The 22,228-nt window shown below is 37.6% G+C and overlaps 1 protein-coding gene across 1 annotated transcript in view; it reads left to right on the top strand.

The window, feature by feature from the left end:
* The window catches only part of MRPL48 (mitochondrial ribosomal protein L48), a gene marked incomplete at its 5' end in the record, with an annotated part of 129,816 nt that overhangs the window by 43,128 nt on the left and 64,460 nt on the right, over window positions 1-22,228 (top strand). Inside the window, 2 exons of the mRNA XM_077114719.1 lie at window positions 7,883-7,935; window positions 11,664-11,701. Coding sequence (XP_076970834.1) covers window positions 7,883-7,935; window positions 11,664-11,701 — 91 coding nt within the window. The remainder of the gene's footprint in view (window positions 1-7,882; window positions 7,936-11,663; window positions 11,702-22,228) is intronic.

The raw sequence follows: 22,228 nt of genomic DNA, 5'->3' as shown, positions 1-22,228 counted from the left end.
CCTGTCCAATTGTCCCAGCTGGCCCGGGAAGGAGGAAGGAAGGGACTCCGGCCGCTTTCCGCCCTGGCCCGCAGAATCCCGCGCCCCTCGGCGATCTCACCGGAGCGGGTTCTCTCATCCAATCAGCCGTTCCAGGATGGGTTACGCTGTCTTTTTGATCTCTGTCGTGGCTCCGGGAGCTGTTCTGTATTGTTTCTACTCCCGTAGTAGCTGTTCTGGAGGAGGAACTAAGATCTGCGCGTCTTACTAAGCCGCCATCTTCTCCAGAAGTCTCTCTGAAAATTTTAATCCCTCCCTCAACCTTAAAGGACAACTTGGCTGGATAAAGAATCCTTCGCTGGAAGCCTTTCTCATTCAGGATCTTAAATATATCATACCACTGTCTTCTTACCTCCATGGTGCCTGTTGAATAGTCCGAACTCAGTCTTATGTGGTTTTCCTTATATGTAGTAGATCCCTTTTGTTGTATAGCTCTCAGGACCTTCTGTGTCTCTTCAACTTTTGCCAGTCTGATTAGTACCTGACTTGGAGTAGGCCTATTTGAATTTATTCTATTTGGGGTTCATTGGGTCTCTTTGATTTCCATATTTATGTCTTTTATAAGGATTGGGAAATTTTCTCTGATTATCCCTTCCCAGCCTTTGACTCTTCTCTTCTCTTTCTGGGACACCAGTGAGTCTTAAATTTGTATGCCTTTTGTTGTCCATCATTTCCCTGAGATCCAGTTCCATTTTTTTAATCTTGCCATTTGTCCTTTTGTATGCCCAAGTTCAATTCTGTCTTCTAGTTCACTTATTCTTTCTTCTACCTCTTCAGATCTGCTGTTATGTGTCTCTTGTATATTTTTAATTTGCCTATATTTTCTTTGATCTCTGTGAAATCTATGTTTCTGTTTAATCTTTCAAATTCTTCTTTTTGCTCTTCTATTGTTTCTTGATACCTTTAGAAATATCACTGAATAGTGGTTACGTGTTCTGTGTCCCCTCTGGTATTTTGATTTGTTCCTTTAGATGGGCCATTTCTGCATGGATCTTTATGTGCTGTGTGATTTTTCTGTCATGTTTAGGAGTGTTTTAGTTTGTTAGTGGTATTGGAAATGCAATATACCAGAAATGGACTGGCTTCCACAAAGGGAATTTATCAAGTTACAAGTCCAGATTTCTAAGGTCATAAAAATATCCCAACTAAGGCATCAAGAGAAAGATAGCTTGACTCAAAAAAACTGATGTTGGTCACATGGGAAGGCATGTGGCTGGCATCTGCTGGTCATTTTTCCCAGTTCCATTGCTTCCAGCTTTTGATTCCAATGGCTTCCTTTCTAAGTATCTGTGGGACTTTGCATAGCTTCTCTGGGGCAAAACTCTGGGTTCTAGCTTGCTTAGCATCTCTTGTGAAGGCCTATTGCAAGTCTGCTGAGCTCTGCATTTCCAAACATATGTATCTAGGCATCTGCTCTCTCTGTCTGTGCTCCAAGCACCTTCTTTGATACTCCAACCATCTCCAAATGTTTCTGTCTTTGTTGTTTCTGAGCTTTCTCCAAAATATTTCCCCTTTCAAATGACTCTGATAATCCAATCAAGACCCAGCTTGAATGGGTAGAGTCACATCTCCATCCAATCAAAAGTCACACACACAATTGAGTGGGTCAGTGTCCATGGAAACACTCTAATCAAAGATTTCCACCCTAGACAATAGGTCTACCCCCACAAGATTGAATTAAGAAAAGAACATGGCTTTTTTTTTTTTTTTTTTTTTTGGTACATAACAGTTTCAAACTAGCACAGGCATATTGGAATATCTTAATAAGGTTTTTTTGCAAGTTGGTTTCCTTCACTTGTTCTAAGTTTTGTATTTTCTTGTGTTTGCATTGAAGGCCCCCAAATTACTTCATTTGTCAGTAATTCCCACCACCCAAGGCCTGGATCTCATGTAAGGGGTGCAGTTCTACTTGGAGTCTATTAAAAGCTAGGCAGAATGATGCATTGGTGATTCAGCAGCACAGCTGCCTGTCATGCAGGAGACCTGGGTTTGACTCCTGGCCCATCCATCAAAAAAAGAAAATTAAAAAAACACTTGAGGTTCTGTTAAAAACTAGGCAGACAAGGGTACACAGGTGGTTCCATGGTAGAAAGCTCGCCTGTGTGTGGTAGACCCGTGTTCAGCTCCCGGCCCATGCACCAGAAAAAAAAAGATGGCAGCATGTGGTTTGGCCCCATCTTTATGTCCTTGTGCATCTGAGCTCTCCAGATCTCCTTTGGTAAAGGGGAACAGGACCAGGACCCCATGAACCTCCCTCATTTGTCAGGTGTAGGGTTGGCTCCACTGCGTGTCTCCCCCTCCTCCCCTTGGGGGCGACCCCTTGGTCTCTGTGAAAACCAGGCACCCATGGTGGCCCACCTCAGGGGTGAGGAGCAGGCACCTTGTACCAACCGAATGGTCCCCAGTTATAGGGGAAGCAAATTGGCTGTTCTCCAGGCTCCACACCGGAACTCCTGACTGCAGGGCTGTAAAGGAAGACCTCCCAGCCTACTGCGGGTGCTGGCCAGAGTGCAGGAGTGTGCTACTCCCTTGGGACTCACCACCCCCCCCCCATGCCACCCACTTCTGTTGGGCTTGCGAGATTGAAGACACCTGTGTCTCTCCTTCCCAGTCCCTCCACTTCAACTTCAATCCCGGTTATTTATTTTCTGACCCTTTTCTTGTTCTTCCTGGAACGTGGGCAAAGTCAGCCCACCCTTCTCTACCATCTTCCTGGAAGCCTTCTGGTGTTCTTTTATTTCAGCCTGAAGGTCTCCCTTCATCATTTCACACAGGGCAAGTCTTCTGATAAAGAGCTCCTTGAGCTTTTGCTTAACTATAAATGTCTTTATTTCTCCTTCATTATTGAAAGATAATTTTGCTGGATATGGAATTTTGGTTAACATCTTTTCTTTAAGGACTTTGTGCCATCCCTCTTTCTTCTAGCTTCATTGATGTCTGATGAGAAACCCACTGGTGATCTCGTTGGGAATCCCTTCTATGTAACAAGTTGCTTTTCTGTTCCTACTTTCAAAATCCTCTTTTTGAGTTTGAATTTTGACAGTTTTGCTATAATGTGTCTTTGTGTAAATCTCTTTGGGTCTGTTCTGCTTGGAGTTTGCTGAGATTTTTAGATGTATATATTCATATCTTTCATCAGACTGGGGACATATTTGGCCATTATTTTTTCAGGTACCTTTTCTGCCCTGTTCTTTCTTTCTTCTCCTTCTGTGATTCCAGTCATGCTCATGGGTGTACACTTGCTGGTATCCTGGAAGTCTCTTAGATTCTGATGAAGCCAGAGTGGAGTTTCGGGAGTTTATATTTGACTTTACAAGGACATGAAACCAGGTAGGACATGGGGAGGAGATGGAGAAGCTGCTTATTTTTTAAAATTAGATGTCGGGGTGGTCACAGAGGGACCTAATGACAGGGTCTAGCATGCTGAGGCATCATGAGAGTGCAAAACCTTTGTGTTTTTATTTTTTATTTTTTAACTTTTTTCTTGTATAAATTTAACATATGTACAAAGCAAAGAAAGAAAAAAGCAATAATTCTCAAAGCACTCTTCAACAAGTAGTTATAGGACAGATCTCAGAGTTAGTCATTGGCTAGCATACCATCATCTCAGACTTTTTCCATCTAGTTACTCCAAAACATTGGAGGCTAGAAGGAATAAATATCTTTTATCATCACAATCGACTTTTTTTTTGTGAAAAATAACATATATACAGAAAAGCAGTAGGTTTAAAAGCACAGCACAATTAGTTATAGAATTGTAGATTTCAGAGTTTGGTATGGGTTACAGTTCCACAATTTTAGGTTTTTACTTCTAGCTGTTCTAAGATACTATGACTAAAAAAAATATCAATATAATGATACAGCAGTCATGCTAGTTTGTTAAACCCTACCTTCTCTGTGTAACTCCACTACCACCCTTGATCTTTCTCCCTACTGTGTTGTTGTAAGCCATTGTACCTCATATGTAGAGGGCAGGTTCTCTGGGTATAGAATTTTTTTTGTCATTTCAGTGGGAATTTCAGAGAGAGGAAGACGTTAAAATCAAGTGGGTTCACAAAGCAATAGGCGGAGCCCTCAATCTTGAGGTTTGTTCATATGAAACTTATCCCCACAAAGGATAGGCTAAGCCTACTTAAAATTAGGCCCAAGAGTCACCCCCAGAGAACCTCTTTTGTTGCTCAGATGTGGTATGTCAGTCAATGCAACAATCGTACTCACTGCCCTACCCCTCTCTACATGGGACATGACTACCAGGGCTGTATAAACCTTCCTGGCCAATTGGGACAGAAATCCTAGAATGAGCTGGGACTCAGCTTCAAAGGATTGAGAAACTCTTCTCCACCAAAAGGGGGAAGAGAAATGAGGCAAAATAAAGTATCAATGGCTGAGAGATTTCAAACAGAGTTGAGAGGTTATCCTGGAGGTTATTCTTATGCATTATATAGGTATCACCTTTTTAGTTAAGTATAATGGAGAGGCTGGAGGGAACTGCCTGAAAATGTACAGCTGTGTTCCAGTAGCCATGTTTCCTGAAGATGATTGTATAATGATATAGCTCTCGCAATGTGACTGTGTGATTGTGAAAACCTTGTGTCTGATGCTCCTTTTGTCTACCTTATGGACAGATGAGTAAAACATACGCATTAAAAATAAATAAATAATAGGGGGACCAAATGTTAAAATAAATTTAGTAGATTGAAATGCTAGTGATCAATGAAAGGGAGGGTTAAGGTGTATGGTATGTATGAATTTTTTTCTTTTTACTTTTTATTTCGTTTTCTGAATTGATGCAAATGTTCTAGGAAATGATCATGATGATGAATATACAGCTATGTGATGATATTGTGAGTTATCGATTATATATCAAGAATGGAATGATCATGTGGGAAGAATGTTCATGTTCGTATGTTGTTATGTTTAATAAATTAATTAAAAAAAATCAAGTGGGTTCAAAACAAAAAATCAAATGGGTTCAAATCCTCATATTAAACCATAAATCCACCAAGTTGGAAACAACTTGGAAATGGAAATTTCTCCCAATCCTCTACTTTCCCTGATTCAGTAGGCTTCAGAATAATTATGTCAATGGACTGAAAAAAAAATTTGCAAAGGGAAAATAACATTTTATCCAAGGTAGAATATCCATTCATACATCCTTCATTTGTTCAATACTTATTGAGTGGCTTCTAATTTCCAGCCATTTTATTAAACTTTGGGATACAATGGTGAGCCAAAATTGAGATAGAATTTAGTTTTAAACAGAAATTGAGTAATTTTGCATATTAAATGAATAATTATAACTGTAATGTATGTTACAGAGGAGAAGTATGTGGTGTTGTAAAGACATATCAGGATTCAATGTGATCTGGCAGGTCAGGGAAAGCTTCCTTTAGAAACTAATAATTGATCTGAAATCTAATTAGTTGGGATGAATGTGAGAGGAGAAAGAAGGCCATTCCAAGCAGAGGGGATTGCATATACAAGCTATTTATGGCAAGAAGTAGCAGAGTGGATGACCTGAACTCAAAGAATCCAGTGTGACTGGATGGGAGAGGACGTGAGTCTGTGTTCTGAGAGATAATATGTAGATTTTGATATAGGCCAGGCCATGCAGGGCCTAATAAGTCTATGGGAAGGGTTTAAAAACAATGGGAAGTCATTAAAGAAGCGTCATGATCAGAACTGTATTTCAGATTTTTCACTCTTGTTCCCCTGTAGAGATTTACATGTAGCGAAAGCGTGTAGGCTATTGCAGTAGTTCACAATAAGTACAAAGAGTTTATAATAGGGTGTTGGAAGTGGAGATGTAGAAAAGTGGGTAGTTGTGAGTAGAAATTATAATTGATGTGTCTTGGTGATAGAGTGGATGCAGGAAGGAGGAACAGGAAGAATCAAGTGTGACCTCTTAGATATGTGGCTTCTAGAACTGATTAAATGGTGATGCTGTTTGCTGAAATGAGAAACACTAGATCAGTTTAGATGAAGACAGAAAAGTGTTCATTGAAGTTACTTACAGTGGTCACTAGAATAAAAAGAAAGATTGAGTGAATTGAGACGTGCATCTTACTGTTAAAATTAAGACAGCAACTATAGACCATCCTTTTTAAGTTTGTCTGGGAATGAGGGAAAGGAGGGCAATATCAATAATTTCTGTCTCTTTATTTTGTTCAGCCAGAATGTTCCTAATTGTTTAGTTCTTTGTATATGAATTTCTTCAGTTCATTGACTATATAATAGATTTAAAACCTTTGCCCAGTAGTTCCAGTGTATGAGCTTCCTCAGGGATAGTTTTTGGCAATTTTTTTTCTGTTAATGGGCATGCTTTCCTGTTTCTTTGTGTGTTTTGTAATTTTTTGTTGAGAACTTGACTGTGGAAATCTAAGTCTTCCACTCCTATCAGATTACTAGGTTTTGTCATTGTTGTTGTTGAGGGCTGGAACCATCAATTTGTGACTTTTCCAAATGATTTATTTCTCCCAAATGGGAGTGGAAAGCAAAAATAGAAGAAAATAAAAAGTCCTCCCTCTTTAAGACTCCTCTGCCACTTTTGCTTGGCTTGGGGACTGGGTTGGTACTGAAACAATTCAGAGCTAGCCCCTCAGTGATGTGAAGTAGCTGATCTAAAGCATTTTCAGTGATCACACCTGGATTTTGGAGGACTAGGTTCATAACGCCCACCCAGTTACCAGCAAGCTGTTCCAGAAGCCCAGGCTGCAGTCTCCACTGCTGCCTGCCATGGTGTTGGTGGATGTGGTAGTGTAGCCACTGCACAGAGGGTGAAATTCACTGATCCACATTTTACCAATCTCTTCCTCCAGCTCTTCTCTGAAAGCTGCAATATTCTTTTAGACTCTAAGTTTTGAAACAATCGAGTCAGACTGTTCCTGCTAGTTCAATAAGTTGTTTTGTTGGAGGGAATGATTTCTGGAGTTTCCTACTCAGCCATCTTCCCACAGTCTTCTTCCTGTGTAATAGGCTTTTAACGCATACATATTGAGGGAATTAGCATTGTTTCCCGTAGTGTGAAGACTTTTTTCTTTATGTTATGGAACCTTAAGTACATTTGATATTTATTATCTAGTTACCTTATAAAAAGACCTCTATGTTAAACACTTCCTTAGTAGACCCATACTGCTGATCCTTTCAATGGATGCCAGCAGGGCCAAGGCAGAGTGAAATTGAGATAACTGGGGAGAGAAGAGGCTTAGGGAGGGAAGCTGCTACTGCTACAGCCTCCTGCATTATTATTTTCTTTACATTGGTTTCACTATTTTTATTACTGAGAGAGATGGTCTATTGTAATAAAGATATAGCCTTTGGAGTAAGACAGTCCTCTTAGCCACTTATTAACTATGAAGTCTTGAAATATAATCTCTTGGGCTCAGTTGCTTCACCTGTACAATTGCCTTGCAGTGTCGTTTTGAGAATTAGAGAAGAAGATTTAAGGAAGCTCCTTGCCTCTAGCCTTAACATGGAAGATGCATAATGGTTGTTGACTGATACTGGAAAAAATGTATCAAAATAGTGAGGGGAAACAAAGTTAAAAAATCAGGGGTGGAAGGGCAAACTTTTTTTTCTTCTTCTATTTTTTCTTTTTCAACAGTTTCTGTGAACCAAGTAGTAGGCAGAATAAGAAAGAAGATGCCCTTTGGTGGGCCTGCATGTTTGGTGTTATAACTGTAGTCCTATATAGGACTATATATTTTTGTTTAGCTTCTTTGCTAAACAAAAGCCTTGGGGTCCTTTTGGGTTTGTGTGCTGTGGTTTCTAGCTGCTTTGTAAAGAGGTACTTGGAGGTCTTTGAATGCCTACAGTTGTTCCAACATGGCTGTTTTTGCTCTAGGTGCTGTGCCTGAGGAATGATATCATTTTCAAACAAGGCTTTTCCCTCTTAAGGTAAGGATGTTAATACCCATAATTAAGTATATCTAATATTTGCTTTCTACTTCATCTTTCCCACAGCATTCTTCTTTCATCATCTCAACTTATGTGTCTACTAAGCATGTCAAACTTTAACTTCCCTACCATCTTGCTTCTTCCCCAATCTCAATAAATGGAGCTCTATCTAGTTGTTCAGGCCAAAATCCTTAGAGTTATCCTTGACACTGCTCTTTCTTTCTACAGCTAATCATTTAGCAAATCCTGTCAACTCTACTTTTGAAATTCATATAGAATCAAGCTATTTCTTATTCATTTTCAGGTCTCATGCTTTCTATTCTGCTTAACCACCAGGAACCAATTCTTTGTCTTTTCATCTCCCTTACTACCATCACCTCAGCCTTCTAACTGGTCACCCTGCTTTTACTTTTGTCTTCTATCCTTAACACTAAAACCAGGGTGATACCTTTAAAACCAAGGTAGATTACATCACCCCTCTGCTTAGAACTCTCCATTGGTATCCCATCTAACTCAAAATAATATCTGCAATCCTTATGCCCTATAAGGCCTTATATAATCTGCTTCCTTAGTAAATGATAGTTTTAGATGTCCTGTTACTTGTTGCTCTGTGTACTCCCCCACTGCAAGATCTCTACACATTTTTCTCTCAGATATCCATTTGCCTTGCTGCTTTATACTTTATTCAAGTTTGTGAACATCATCTCATCATACTGCCCTATATAAAAGTACCCCTTTCCATCAATCTCCATCCCCTTGCATTGCTTCATTTTTATTTATAGCAAGTGTTGTCATCTGATACATGATATCCTGATTACCTAGTTTATATTTAAATATTGTCTGTATTTCCCCAACCAGAATATAAGCATCACAGGGACTTTGTTTTGTTCACTTCTCTATTCTCAGCTCCTAAAATGGTGTCTGACATATAGTAGGCACTTAATAAATACTTGTGCTTTTTTTTCTCCCCTTATTAAAGTTGTGGATTTATGGGACAATCATACATAAAATACAGAATTCCCATATAGCATCCTGTTATTAATACCTTGTATTGTTATAGAACATTTGTTACAATTGATGATAGTACATTTTTGTAATTGTACTGTTAATCATAGTCCAAGGTTTAACTTAGACTTCACTATTTGTATAGTATAATTTTATGAATTTAAAAATTTTAAAAATTCTGTTACTATATATACAATTTAACATTTCCACTTACAATTGCATTTAGATATATTTCAGTTGTGTTATGTTCACAATTTTGTGATACCATCACCACTATCCATTCACAAAACATTTCCATTATTCCGAATGGAACCCTATACATTTTAATCTTTAATTTTCCATTCTATATCCCCACCCCATCCCATAGTAACCTATATTCTAGCTCCTGACTCTTCGAGTTTGTTTATTTTAATTATTTCATATAATAGAATACAATATTTGAGATCATACAATGTTTGTCCTTTTGAGTTTGGCGTATTTCACTCAACATGATATCCTCCGTGCTCATCCATGTTGTCACGTATTAGGACTTCATTCCTTTTTACGGCTGAATAATATTGCATTTTTAATATATATACAACATTTTATTTATCATTCATTCATTGGTTGATGGATACTTGCTTTGTTTCCATCTTCTGGCAATTGTGAATAATTCTGCTTTGAACGTTGGTATGCAAATGTCTATTTGAGTCCCTGCTTTCAATCCTTTGGGTATATACCTAATAGGGAGTATATACCTAGTATTGGGATTGCTAGGTCGTATGGTAATTCTATACTTAGCTTTCTGAGGAACCGCCAAACTGTCTTCCACAGCAGCTATACCATTTTACATTTCCACAGGCAGCGAATGAGTGTTCCTATTTCTCGACATCCTCTCCAACACTTCTTATTTTCCATTTTTTTAAAAAAGTAGCAGTAATTCTAATGCATGTGAAATGTAAATATTTGTTTAATGAATGAATTGGTCCTCATAGTGACCTGGTGAAACAGGTGATGTTATCTCAATTTTATGCATATAGAACTGAGGTTCAGAGAGGTTAGTTGATTGGCTTTAGGACTTAAATCCAAGTTTTTGTTGCTGTTGTTGTTCAAATCCAAGTTTTTGTTGTTGTTGTTTTGCATGGGGAGGCACTGGGAATCAAACCCCGGTCTCTGGCATGGTAGGTGAGAACTCTGCCTGCTGAACCACTGTGGCCTGCCCTCAAATCCAAGTTTTTTTACTGTAATGCATATGGAGTACTGTCCCCCATTGTTTTCTCTAGCTGCCGACAGAAGGCATTTGGTAGTTTATTTATTCCCCTGTTCAACAGATATTTACTGGGTGTCTTATATGCAGTCACAGGGTATAAAACAATGAATTATATATTCCTGGATCATGTGCTACTCTTGAATTCAAATGAATCCTTTACATTTTTTTGAAGGCTTCTCTCCTTTATTCCTCATCTATCTTAGTCTATTTTTTTCTCATTTATTAGTCAACTACTATTTGTGGAATACCTTCTGTGGCACCATGCAAAGAATTTTACATATTTTATTGCTAATCTTTACAAAAATACTACAGGACAAATATAAATGTCCTCATTTTATAAAAGACTTTTTTCTGTCTGTTTAAAAGTTTAAAAATATTGGTTTAGAGAGTTTAAGATAGATTTTCAGTCCCATGAGATAGGTATTCTTATTATCTGCAGTATGAAGAAAGATAACTGAGTTACAGAGATATGAACCAACCTTCCAAACGTGCCAAGTTAGAAATTGTGGAATCAGTATTCAATCACAGATCTGTTTGTCACTAGGTTTTTCCACAGTTTAGATTCAAAGTTATCAAGATGCTGAATTAATATAATCTGATTGCTTATTCAGCTGAAGCAGAAACCCAGAACCATATTACTCTCTTTATGTCCTCTGTCTCTGGTATCCAGTTTGGAACTAAAAACAGCTCTTCTTGCTGTCCCTTCCTCCCTGTTTTCCCTGCCCCTGTTCTAATAATGTAAGTCCTTTTCCCTTTCTCGTGGGCTACATCACTAGTTCAGCTAATTCAGTCTCACCTCTTCTGATTGCTCACCTGGTACCAAGGTTATCTTTCCAAAACTTAAACCATGTCACTTACAAAGGCACTTCCATGCTTAAAATCTGCTGAGGACTTCCCACTGTCTGCTAGGTAAAGACTAATATCCTTGGCATAGTGTACAGGATTCTTCATGACCTGGTCCCTGAATACTTCTTCATTCTCTCATCCTGTTCCCTTCTCTGCTGCCCAAGTTCCAGTCATATTCGTCTTGCTGTTCTCCAAACATATCACTTACTTAACTCTAACTAGAATGATTGTCCTTGTACTGCTAAATAACGCTTCATTTTTTAAGGCTCAAGTCAAATAGTTCTCCTCCCTGGTAGTAGTAACCACATTTTTCTTTATGCTTCACTATATCTTGATGTATTTCTGTCCTTGATCATTACTATGTTGTGGTTCACATTTATTTATTTATATCTTTTCTAACTAGACCATGGGTAGAGACATACTACTTATGTTTGCATCCTTAGGACCTAGTACATTGTCTGATCCATCAGAGATGCTCAATATTTGTAGAAAGAAAGAAAGGGAGAAGGAATAAGGAAATATCTACCACTGGCATATCCTTAATGAAGAGCGTACAAATTTTGGTAACTCTGTATAAATAAAATCTGAGTTTCTGATTGCATTTATTATGCTGTTTGCCTCTTTTTAGGCTTAAAACTTCAGGGAAGAATCCCATCTGTTCTTCAGGTAAGCAGTTATTTCCTAATGGTCATTTGCCTGCTTTAAATGACCTGCTAATACTCCATTAATAATTTTGTCTAGAAGGGTTCCTTTATGTCTTTGAGAAGAGTAGATAGGACCAACTCTCATCCCTCACATGGAATAAGACAAGGGGAGAAAACATAAAGTAGTATTTAAGAGCAAGAGCTCTGTAGTAAGTTTGGAGTCTGATTCAACACATACCCGTTCTGTGACCTTTGGCAAACTACCCAATTTCTGAATAGCATGGCTTCCTCACTTTAAAATAAATGGTAATAATTATAGTAAAAGCTGCAGTGAATTATTTGATGATTGAATGAGACAAAACACATGAAGTTGTCCAAAAAGTTAGCTGCTGCTATTACAACTACTATTTCGGACTTGTCTTTTACATCCTCCAAGCTAGGACTTTTCTCACAGTGGTTTATCCAAAATGAATGTCCATTAAATCTGATTAACTCAGTTTTGGTCTCTGTTTCAACCTACTTATTTCCTATTTTGCTTTGTCTGTTTTGTGACAAATTTAAAAGCATTTGTGGATATTTATGACATCTGGCATAGCATTGTAAAGAATATCAGAGATAAAGGAATGGAAGTAAGGAAGGAAACTAACATATACTAAGTGCCTACTATGTGTCATGTAGCATGTGAGAGGCTTTCCATATGTTAATTATTTTGGAAGCTGGCAACAACATGTAGGGAATCACCATTTCTACCAGGCCCAAAACCTAGCATCTCAAAATATGGGCTTCTTCCCAACTCTGCAAGTGAAATCATTGCTCTTCCCCCTACGTGGGTTATGACATCCAGGGGTGAAAGTCTCCCTGGTAGCGTGGGAGATGACTCCCAGGAATAAGTCTGGCTGTGGCACCGTGGGATCAGCAAGGACATCCTGAACAAAAGGGGGTGAAGAAGTGTAATGAATAAGCTATCAGCAGCTGAGAGAGTTCACGTAAAGTCGAGAGGCTGTTGGAGGTCACTTTTATGCAAACTTCAGTTAGACGTTGCTACTATCATAACTTGCCAAACACCAACCAAAATCATTCCTGCCAATCCTAAAGAACACCTAGGACATTATAAGATTCCGCAAATCTTCCATGCGCTGGGGTAACTTTCCCCAAAACCTACAACCTCCAAATGGATCCCTGGACCAGATAAGTTCTGAAATGCAGAGGGGCCAGCCTCTCCAGAACATCAACTAATTCCATCCATAATATTCCATATTATTGACAGCCCCTTCCAACAGGAAAATGTTAGAATGACCACAGCCCAAATACTCTTGAAGAGTGAGAGAAAGATCAAAGGTGATGGTGAAGATATATAGAGAAGGTAGGGTTTAACATGAGTATGAGTGCTGAATCAGTATATTGATATTTCTTTTAGTCTCCAGTGCCTTACAGCAGCTTGAAATAAAAACCTGTAATTGTGAAATTGTAACTTATACCAAACTCTGAAATCTGTTCTACAACTGCTTGTGCTGTGCTTTGAAATTTATTGCTTTTTAAAATATGTTATTTTTCACAAAAAAGAAAAAAAGAGAAGGAAGAATACAATAGAGAAGTAGGATTTAACAAATGAGTATGACAGCTCAATCAATATATTGATATTTCTTTCAGTCTCCAGTGTCTTGGAGTAGCTAGATGAAAAATCGTTAAACTATAACTCTTATCAAACATTAAAATCTGTTGTATAACTACTTGTTAAAATGTAGTTGGACATTTATTGCTTTTTTATATGTATGTTATATTTCACAATAAAAAATGTTAAAAAAAATGAACATGATTGCTGAATCATTATTTTGATATTTCTTTTGGTCTCCAGGATCTTAGAGCAGCTAGAAGTAAAAACCTAAAATTGTGGAATTATAACCCATACCAAACTCTGAAATCTGTTCTACATTTAATTGTTCTGATGTGCTTTGAAATTTAATGTTTTTTTGTATATATGTTATTTCTCACAAAAAAGAAAAAGAAAGTTGATTGTGATGATAAAAATATGTATATTCCGTCTAGCCTCCAATGTTCTGGAGCAGCTAGAAGGAAAAAGTTGAGATGATGGAATGGTAGCCCACGACAAACTGTAGAATCTGTCCTATAACTACATTTTGAAGAATGCTTTGAAAATTATTGCTTCTTTCATTCTTTGCTTTGTATATATGTTATATTATACAATAAAAAAAGTTAAAACAAAATATATGAGCTTCTTTTAAAACCTGAATATCTTAGTTGGCATAAAGGGTTAAAGGAAAACTTAAGGGTGATTGGTAGTTAATTTACAATTTTTGGGAAATAATGTTGCCTGATAAAATGCCTTTAATTAGGCATGTCTTCTTAAATTCTCACTCATTTATCCAGTCGTTCAATAACATGATTGTACCAGGCTGTGTTTTAGGTGCTGGGATACAAAATTAAAAGGATTCAGTCTTTGCCATTTAGAAGCTTCTAGTCTTGTAAAAAAAAAAAGATTTTTTTCCCCAAGAATAGTGCAATTAACATTTCTGTACCTACCACCTATATTCAGTTATTGTTAGCTAACCTTTCCTAATGTTAGCTTTTTGTGAGACATTGTGATATTTCACCACTAAATATTTCACCATGCATTTCTAGAAATAAGGATATATGCTACATTCTGTTAAGAACCATAGTACCATTTTCTCACTCAGGAATATTAATAATAATACCCTAACCTATCCATTTTCTCACTTGTCCCCAAAAGTTCATTTGTCACTGTTATGTTCAACCAAGAACCAATGGAAGGCTCACACTTTGCCTTTGGTTGTTATATCATCTTAATCTAGAATAGCTCTGCCACTTTGTTTTCTCTAACAGTGACTTTTTGATTTTAACATTTTGTTGTTGTGGTTAAAATATAATATAAAATTGGGGGTGTGAGGGTAGTTCAGTGGTAGAATTCTCACCTGCCATGCAGGAGACCTGGGTTTGATTCCTGGCCCATGCACTTCTCCAAAACAAACAAGTAAACTGTGAAAAACCAAACAAAACCAAACAAATTCAACAGACGGTCCTGCAATAAGGGGCTACTCACATGGATAAAGAATGAAATGTGACCCCCGCTGTTCTAGTTTGCTAGCTGCCAGAATGTAATATACCAGAAACGGAATGGCTTTTATAAAGGGAATTTAATGAGTTGCTAGTTTACAGTTCTAAGGCCGAGAAAATGTCCCAATTAAAACAAGTTTATAGAAATGTCCAATTTAAGGCATCCGGGGAAAGATACCTTGGTTCAAGAGGGCCGACGACATTCAGCGTTTCTCTCTCAGCTGGAAGGGCACATGGCGAACATGGCGGCGTCTGCTGGCTTTCACGTGGCTCTACCAAAAGGGGCTCTCTTCAAAGTGTTTCCTCTTTTAAAGGATTCTAGCAAGCAACTCCACCTTCAGTGTGTGAAGACACACCTCCGTGGAAATCCTCCAAACAAAAGTTACCACCCACAATTGAGTGGGTCACATCTTCATGGAATGAAAATGCTCCCACCCAGCAATATTGAATGAGGATCAGAGGGCATGGCTTTTCTGGGGTCCACCACAGATTCAGACCGGCACACCGGTCATACAGCATACAAAGAAAAAAAAAAATAATATAGAACCGTTTTATCCAATAAGTATACAATTGAGCAGTATTAACTACATTGACAATGTTGTGACTTCTACCATTTTCTCTTTCTAGAACTTAATGATGTTTTAAAAATATTTTTGAAGGCTTTATTTAAATCTTTTCATTTTAGAATAATTTCAGACTTATAGGACATTTGCATAAATAATACAAACCCTATAAAGAGAACTACAACACATCCCCAGGTCCCAGATACCCAGATCCACCAATTTTAACATTTTGCCATATTTACCATATAATTTTCGATTTATCAATCTATCATCTATCTACCTTTCTGTCATTTTTCTGTTTTCTGAATATTTGAGAGCAGTTTGCACCAACATACTCCTTGAACACATAATGCATTCATGTACATGTCTTAAGAACAAGGATACTCACTTTTGTAACTACCCTAAGTACAGTTATTACGTTCAAGAAATTTACATTGATACTGATTTTGTAGTCTATATTCCAACATCTTCATGTTCCAATAATGTTCTTTTTTTCTTTAACTTTTTACTTTGAAATATTTGCGAACTTACACAACAGTTATAAAAATAATACAAACCCGATACAAAGAACTCCAGTATGCCCTTATAATGCCAGATCCACAGATCCACCAATTTTAACATTTTGCCATGATTACTGTACCATTCTTATTATCCATGTATCTATAAATCCATGTATCTATCTATCATCTGTCTTTTTGTTTATTTAAATACTTATTGATCCATTTTGTGAACACTTGAGTGTAGGCTGTATACATCATGGTCCTTGAACACATAATACTATCATGTACATTTCCTAAGCACAAGCGTATTCACTGTGTAATGACCATAAGTGCAGGTGTCAAGTTCAAGAAATTTAACATTGAAATAAAGCTTATGGTCTGTATTCCAGTTTTTGAATAGTTCTAGTAATGTCCTTTCGAGCTTTTCTTCCTCCCTTGTTTGATCATGTCCAGGATTGTGTATTGCATTTAATTGTGTGTCTTTCTTTTTTTTAATATGGGAACGTGTATAACATAAACATGCTCATTTCAGCCACTTTCCAAGCATTCAACCAGTGGGGTTAATCACCATCACAGTGTTGCGATACTCTCACCATCTTTGTTTTTTTTAATCACAATTGACTTTTTTTTTCTTTTTTGTGAAAAATAACATATATAAAACTATAAATTTCAAAACACATTGCAGCAATTGGTTATAAAACAGATTTCAGAGTTCGGTATGAGTTACAGTTCCACAATTTTAGGTTTTTACTTCTGGCTGCTCTAAGATACTGGAGACTAAAAGAAATCTCAATATAATTATTCATCGATCATACTCATTTGTTAAACCCTACCTTCTCCGTATAACTTCACTATCACCTATAATCATTCTCTCACTCTTTAGGGATATTTGGGCTTTTCCTATTCTAACTTCTTCATGTTGGAAGGGCTGCCAATAATATGGGATGGGGGATGGAACTACTTAATGTTCTGGAGAGGCTGGCCTCCCTCTCTGTATTTCCGGACTTATCTGGTCCAGGGATCCATCTCGAAGTTGTAGGTTTCTGGAAAGTTGCCCTAATGCATGGAACCTTTGTAGAATCTTGTATATTGCCCTAGGTTAGCTGGAATGGTTGGGTTGGGGATTGGCAAGTCATGGTAGGTAGCAATGTTTAACTGAAGCTTGCGTAAGAGTGATCCAGAGTAGCTTCTCGACTCTATTTAAACTCTCAGCCACTGATACCTTATTTATTACACTTCTTTTCCCCCGTTTGTTCGGGATGGTATTGTTATTATTTTTTTTTTTCTGTTGTCTTTTTATTTCTTTTTCTGAATTGATGCAAATGTTCTAAGAAATGATCATGATCATGAATATGCAACTATGTGATGATATCGTGAATTATTATATATATAGAACGGAATGATCATTAAAAAAACAAACAAACAAAAATAAGGCTATAGAAATGTCCAATCAGAAGCATCAGGGAAGGATACCTTGGTTCAGGAAGGCTGATGATGTTCAGGATTACTCTCTCAACTGGAAAGGCATGTGACAAACATGGCTACATCTACTAGCTTTCTCTCCAGGCTTCTTGCTTCACGTAGCTCCCCTGGAGGCATTTTCCTTTTTTATTGCCAAAGGTCTCTGGCTACATGGGCTCTTGTGTTTCTCATGGCTCTCTTATGGCTCTAAAAGGGACTATCTCCAAAATGCTTCCTCTTTAATGGATTCCAGTAAACTAATCAAGACTGACCTGGAATAGGTGGAGTTACAATTCCACAGAAGCCATCTAATCAAAAGTTACCACCCACAGTTGGGTGGGTCACATCTCCATGGGAACAATCAAAAAGCTCCAGCCAGCAATAATTGAGGATTAAAGGACATGGCTTTTCTGGGGTCCACTACAGATTCAAATCAGCACGGATATTAATTAGACTGAGAATAATTGGGGAGCCTTAGCATCCGAAACCTATACTATGATGCTGATTTTCCTTTGGGCTTCATTAGCTTCTGGGCTCAATCTTAGATCTTTCCTGGGACTTATGTGAATGCACTGAATCACAGATGTGACCAGTAAAGGGCCTCTTTGGCCTCTCTCCATTGGACTATCATCTTCTTTTTTCAGTGTCACTAACTTCCTCCTTCTGGTTACTTAACCAAAGACCTTGATACTTTAGACTTCTGGGAGGCATCACTTTGTTCAGTAGAGGTTGCCTTAATGACTATTTTCCACCCAAGACGCAACCTTCACTGATATTTCACGAGGCCTTCTAATCTATTTTCTCTAAAAGCAAACAGTTTGTGAGAGTAATTTTTCTTCAACTGTTATCCAGAATATCATTTCTGAGCTCTGTGGTGTCCTTTCATGGTTGAATTTCTTAGTCATCCAAACTCTTTCCTCTTTATATTGTAACATCCTTGGTTCAAGAAGGCTGATGACGTTTAATGTTTCTCTATCAGCTGGAAGGGCATATGGCAAACATGGCGGCATCTGCTGGCTTTCTCGTGGCTTTACAAAAAGGGCCAGGATGGTATTGTTGATTGCATGGTGCCAAGGGTCAGACTCATCAATGGGAGTCATCTCTCACGCCACCAGGAAGACTTTCACCCCTGGATGTCATGTCCCATGTTGGGTGGAGGGCAATGATATCACTTGCAGAATTGTCTTAGAGAGAGTGAGGCACATCTGAACAACAAAAGAGATCCTCCAGAAGTAACTCTTAGGCATACCTATAGGTAGGCTAAGCTTTCTGCTACATGCATAAGCATCATAAGAGCAGGTCTCAAGAGCAAGGTCTTGGCCTGTTGATTTAGGTGTCCCTAATGTTTGACACAATATCAAGGGTTTCCCTTGTGGTAAAGTTTAATAGTTCCATATTTTTTCTCCCATTCCTCAAGGAACATTGCCAATGCTTTTTGATTATCTGCTTAATATACTCTGAGATGTATCCAGGCATAACATTATGGGATTAAAGGCCCTCATTCTTATTCTGAGCTCCCTGTGTTTCATTTGTTCAAATGAACTATGCAGACAGGTTGAGTTAGATTATGTGCTACAGAAAATTGAGGCTCAGAACAAAATAAACCTTTCTTCCTTTGGTCTCAAAGAGTAGGTGCAGTTCTAAAATATAGACAATGTCTTCCTTACCCCTGTGTTCTGAATTACCTTAATCCCGACCTGACTGGCTTCATTCTTATCTCTAAAAACCAGGTTTTACATGTATAAAGCAGTCTCTCAAAATCCAGAAATAATAATTACCACTTTGTACTGAATGTGACTGCTATAAGAGCTTGCAATCTAGTCCCCTGCTTTCTTATAAGCATTTTCTAAAGGAGACCAAACAATAATTGCTTTTTTGTTTCTGGCTTATTTTGTCTCACCAAATGTCCCACAGGTTCATTCACAATGTTGCATGCCTCATAACTCCGTTCCTTTTTGTCGCAGCACAGTATTTGATTATATGTATACACCATCATTCACCAATCTATTTCTCACTTGGTGCATCTTTCAGCAACCTGCATTCATTAGGCATCATGTATAATGTCCAAAGTCAACAGTCCATGAACACTCAATTTTAGATAATTTCATTGCTCCCCAAAGAAAGATAACCAATAACACACCCTCACCAAATGGAAAGTCTAAACCTCCCTTTAACTCTTGTCCCTACCCTCATTATTTACCCCTGGTGTTGCTGTGGTACTGTTGATGTTCCTCACCACCTTTTGTTACTCAGACTTCCCCATCTCCCCAAACAGAAACCCTGCACCCATTTTGCAATTCCTTCCTGTTGTCCTGTCCCCCAACTTTGGTGACCTGTACTCTTAATTTCTGTCTCAATGGGTTTGCATAGATACTATCTTTGTAGTTGCCTTCAGGCTTACATTTTTTTTTTTTTTTTTTTTTTAGGATTTTTAACTTTTAAAATTTTATAGTATAACATATATACAAAACAAAGAAATAAAAAAGCAATAGTTTTCAAAACACTCTTCAACAAGTAGTTACAGGACAGATCCGAGAGTTTGTCATGGGCTACCATATGATCCTTTCATATATTTCCTTCTAGCTGCTCCAGAATATAGGAGGCTAGAAGGCTTAAATATTTTTTTATTATCACAATTGCCTTTTTTTTCCTTTTTTTTTGTGAAAAATAAAATATATACTATATATAAAAATAAAAATAAAAATACTATAAGTTTCAAAGCACAGCACCACAAGTAGCTGTAGAACATATTTCATAGTTTGACATGGGTTACAATTTTAATTTTAGGTTTTTACTTCTAGCTGCTCTAAAATACTGGAGACTGAAAGAGATATCAATTTAATGATTCAGCATTCATATTCATTTGTTAAGTCCTTTCTTTTCTGTATAACTCCACCATCATCTTTGATCTTTCCATCCCTTGCTTTAGGGGTGTTTGGGCTATGGCCATTCTAAATTTTTCATATTGGAAGGGCCTGTCACTAATATGGGGCAGGGAGATGGGACTATCTGATATTCTGGAGAGGCTTGGTTAGGTTTCAGGACTTATCTGGACCGGGGACCCATCTGGAGGTTGTAGATTTCTGTTGGATGGTCTTGGTTTGGGTTGGCAGGTTATGATAGGTAGCAAGGTCTACTTGAAGCTTGCGTAAGAGCAACCTCCAGAGTAGCCTCTCAACTCTATTCGAACTCTCTCTGCCGCTGATACTTTATTAATTACACTTCTTTTCCCCCTTTTGGAATTGTTGATCAGGATGGAATTGTTGATCCCACAGTGCCAGGTCTGTATTTATCCCTGGGAGTCATCTCCCATGTCGCCAGGGAGACTTTCACCCCTGGATGTCATGTCCCATGTAGTGGGGAGGGCAATGATTTCACTTGCAGAGCTGGGCTTAGAGAGACTGAGGCCACATTTGAGCAACAAAGAGAGGTCCTCTAGAAGTAATTCTTAGGCATGCGTACAGGTAGTCTAAGCTTCTCTGCTATCTACATAAGCTTCAAGAGTAAGCCTCATGATGGAGGGCATGGCCTATTGATATGGGTATCCCTAAAGTTTGACACAGTATCATCAGGCTTAAATTTAACATCCTAAATCTATAATAATCTGTTTGCATTGATACCAACTTAACTTCAGTAGTATATGCAAACTGTGTTCCCGTGCCTTCTTTCCTCCCACCTTTATGTAGTGTTTTTTTTACATGGGCAGGCACCAGGAATCGAACCTGGGTCCTCTGGCATGGCAGGTGAGCACTCTGACTCTGCCTGCTGAGCCACCGTGGTCCACCCACCTTTATGTAGTTTTCATCACAAATTACACATTTATACATTATAGGTCCAAAACCCTTGATTGATCCTTACACTTTTGCCTTTTAGATCCTCTGGGTAGTAAAATGAGGAATTACAAACCAAAAATACATTGATACTGGCTTTTATATTTACCTCTGTAATTGCCCTCACCAGAGGGGTAGGGATACAGTCTTTTTACCCCAAATGTGTAGTTAATTGTTTCAACATTTGTTTTTAACATCTGTCTTTTCCCCACAGGGAATAAGTTTTAAAAATATCACCTTTATTATATCCTAAAGTGCTGCCTTTATTATATACCTTTATTATATAAATCTAGTACCATTTTTAAACTTTATTTTGTTTCATTGATCTGAGCATATATTGTGACAGTGCCAAACTATTTTATTACTAATGTTTACTAAAGTTTTTTAGTATATTTTAGTATGTGGTAGGGCCAATTCTCAGGTTGCTTTTTCTGCTTCTTTTCCACAGTAAGACACATACTGATTAGTATGTGTCTTAGGAAGGCCTATGAAAGCTGGGATCAGATAGATGATTCTAAATTGTGATAGAGAAATACAGTAGAAATCCTTTTGAAAAGATAGAGGAGGGATAATAGCATAATTTATTCAAACAATTTCCTGTTTGGAGAAATTTAAGTTGTCTAGATGGTTTTAAAATGGAAACAGTAGTATGATAAACATCGTTATACATTGATATTTGTGTCCTTGTCTGATTATTTACTTAGGTTGTATTTCTAAAAGTAGATTGTTAGGTCAGTGGAGAAGCACTTTTTTAAGGTTATTGATATATATTACCAAATTGCTCTTCATAAAGATTATACCATTTTATATTTCTTTGGCATATGAGAATACCTTTTTATCCACTCATTAACATTATTTTTAATATTTATTGATATTATAGGTTATAAATGCTATCTCGATTCAGCATAATTTGTTCTGTAAACCTGTAATTACTCTAAAAAAATAAAGAAAAAAAATGCTATGCCTTGTGTTTATAGTTTGAATTTCTTTGATTACTAGTAGATTGAACACATTTTCATACATTTACTGCCTGTTTATTTTTTCCTTTGCCCATTTTTCTAATGTGGTCAGGGAATCCCAGTGTAAGACCCAGAATAATTCA

Source organism: Tamandua tetradactyla, chromosome 8 (genome assembly GCF_023851605.1).
Source record: "Tamandua tetradactyla isolate mTamTet1 chromosome 8, mTamTet1.pri, whole genome shotgun sequence".
Classification (NCBI taxonomy): Eukaryota; Metazoa; Chordata; class Mammalia; order Pilosa; family Myrmecophagidae; genus Tamandua; species Tamandua tetradactyla.
The sequence above is the reverse complement of the archived record's forward strand: the minus strand, read 5'-3'. Positions and strand labels throughout refer to the sequence as shown.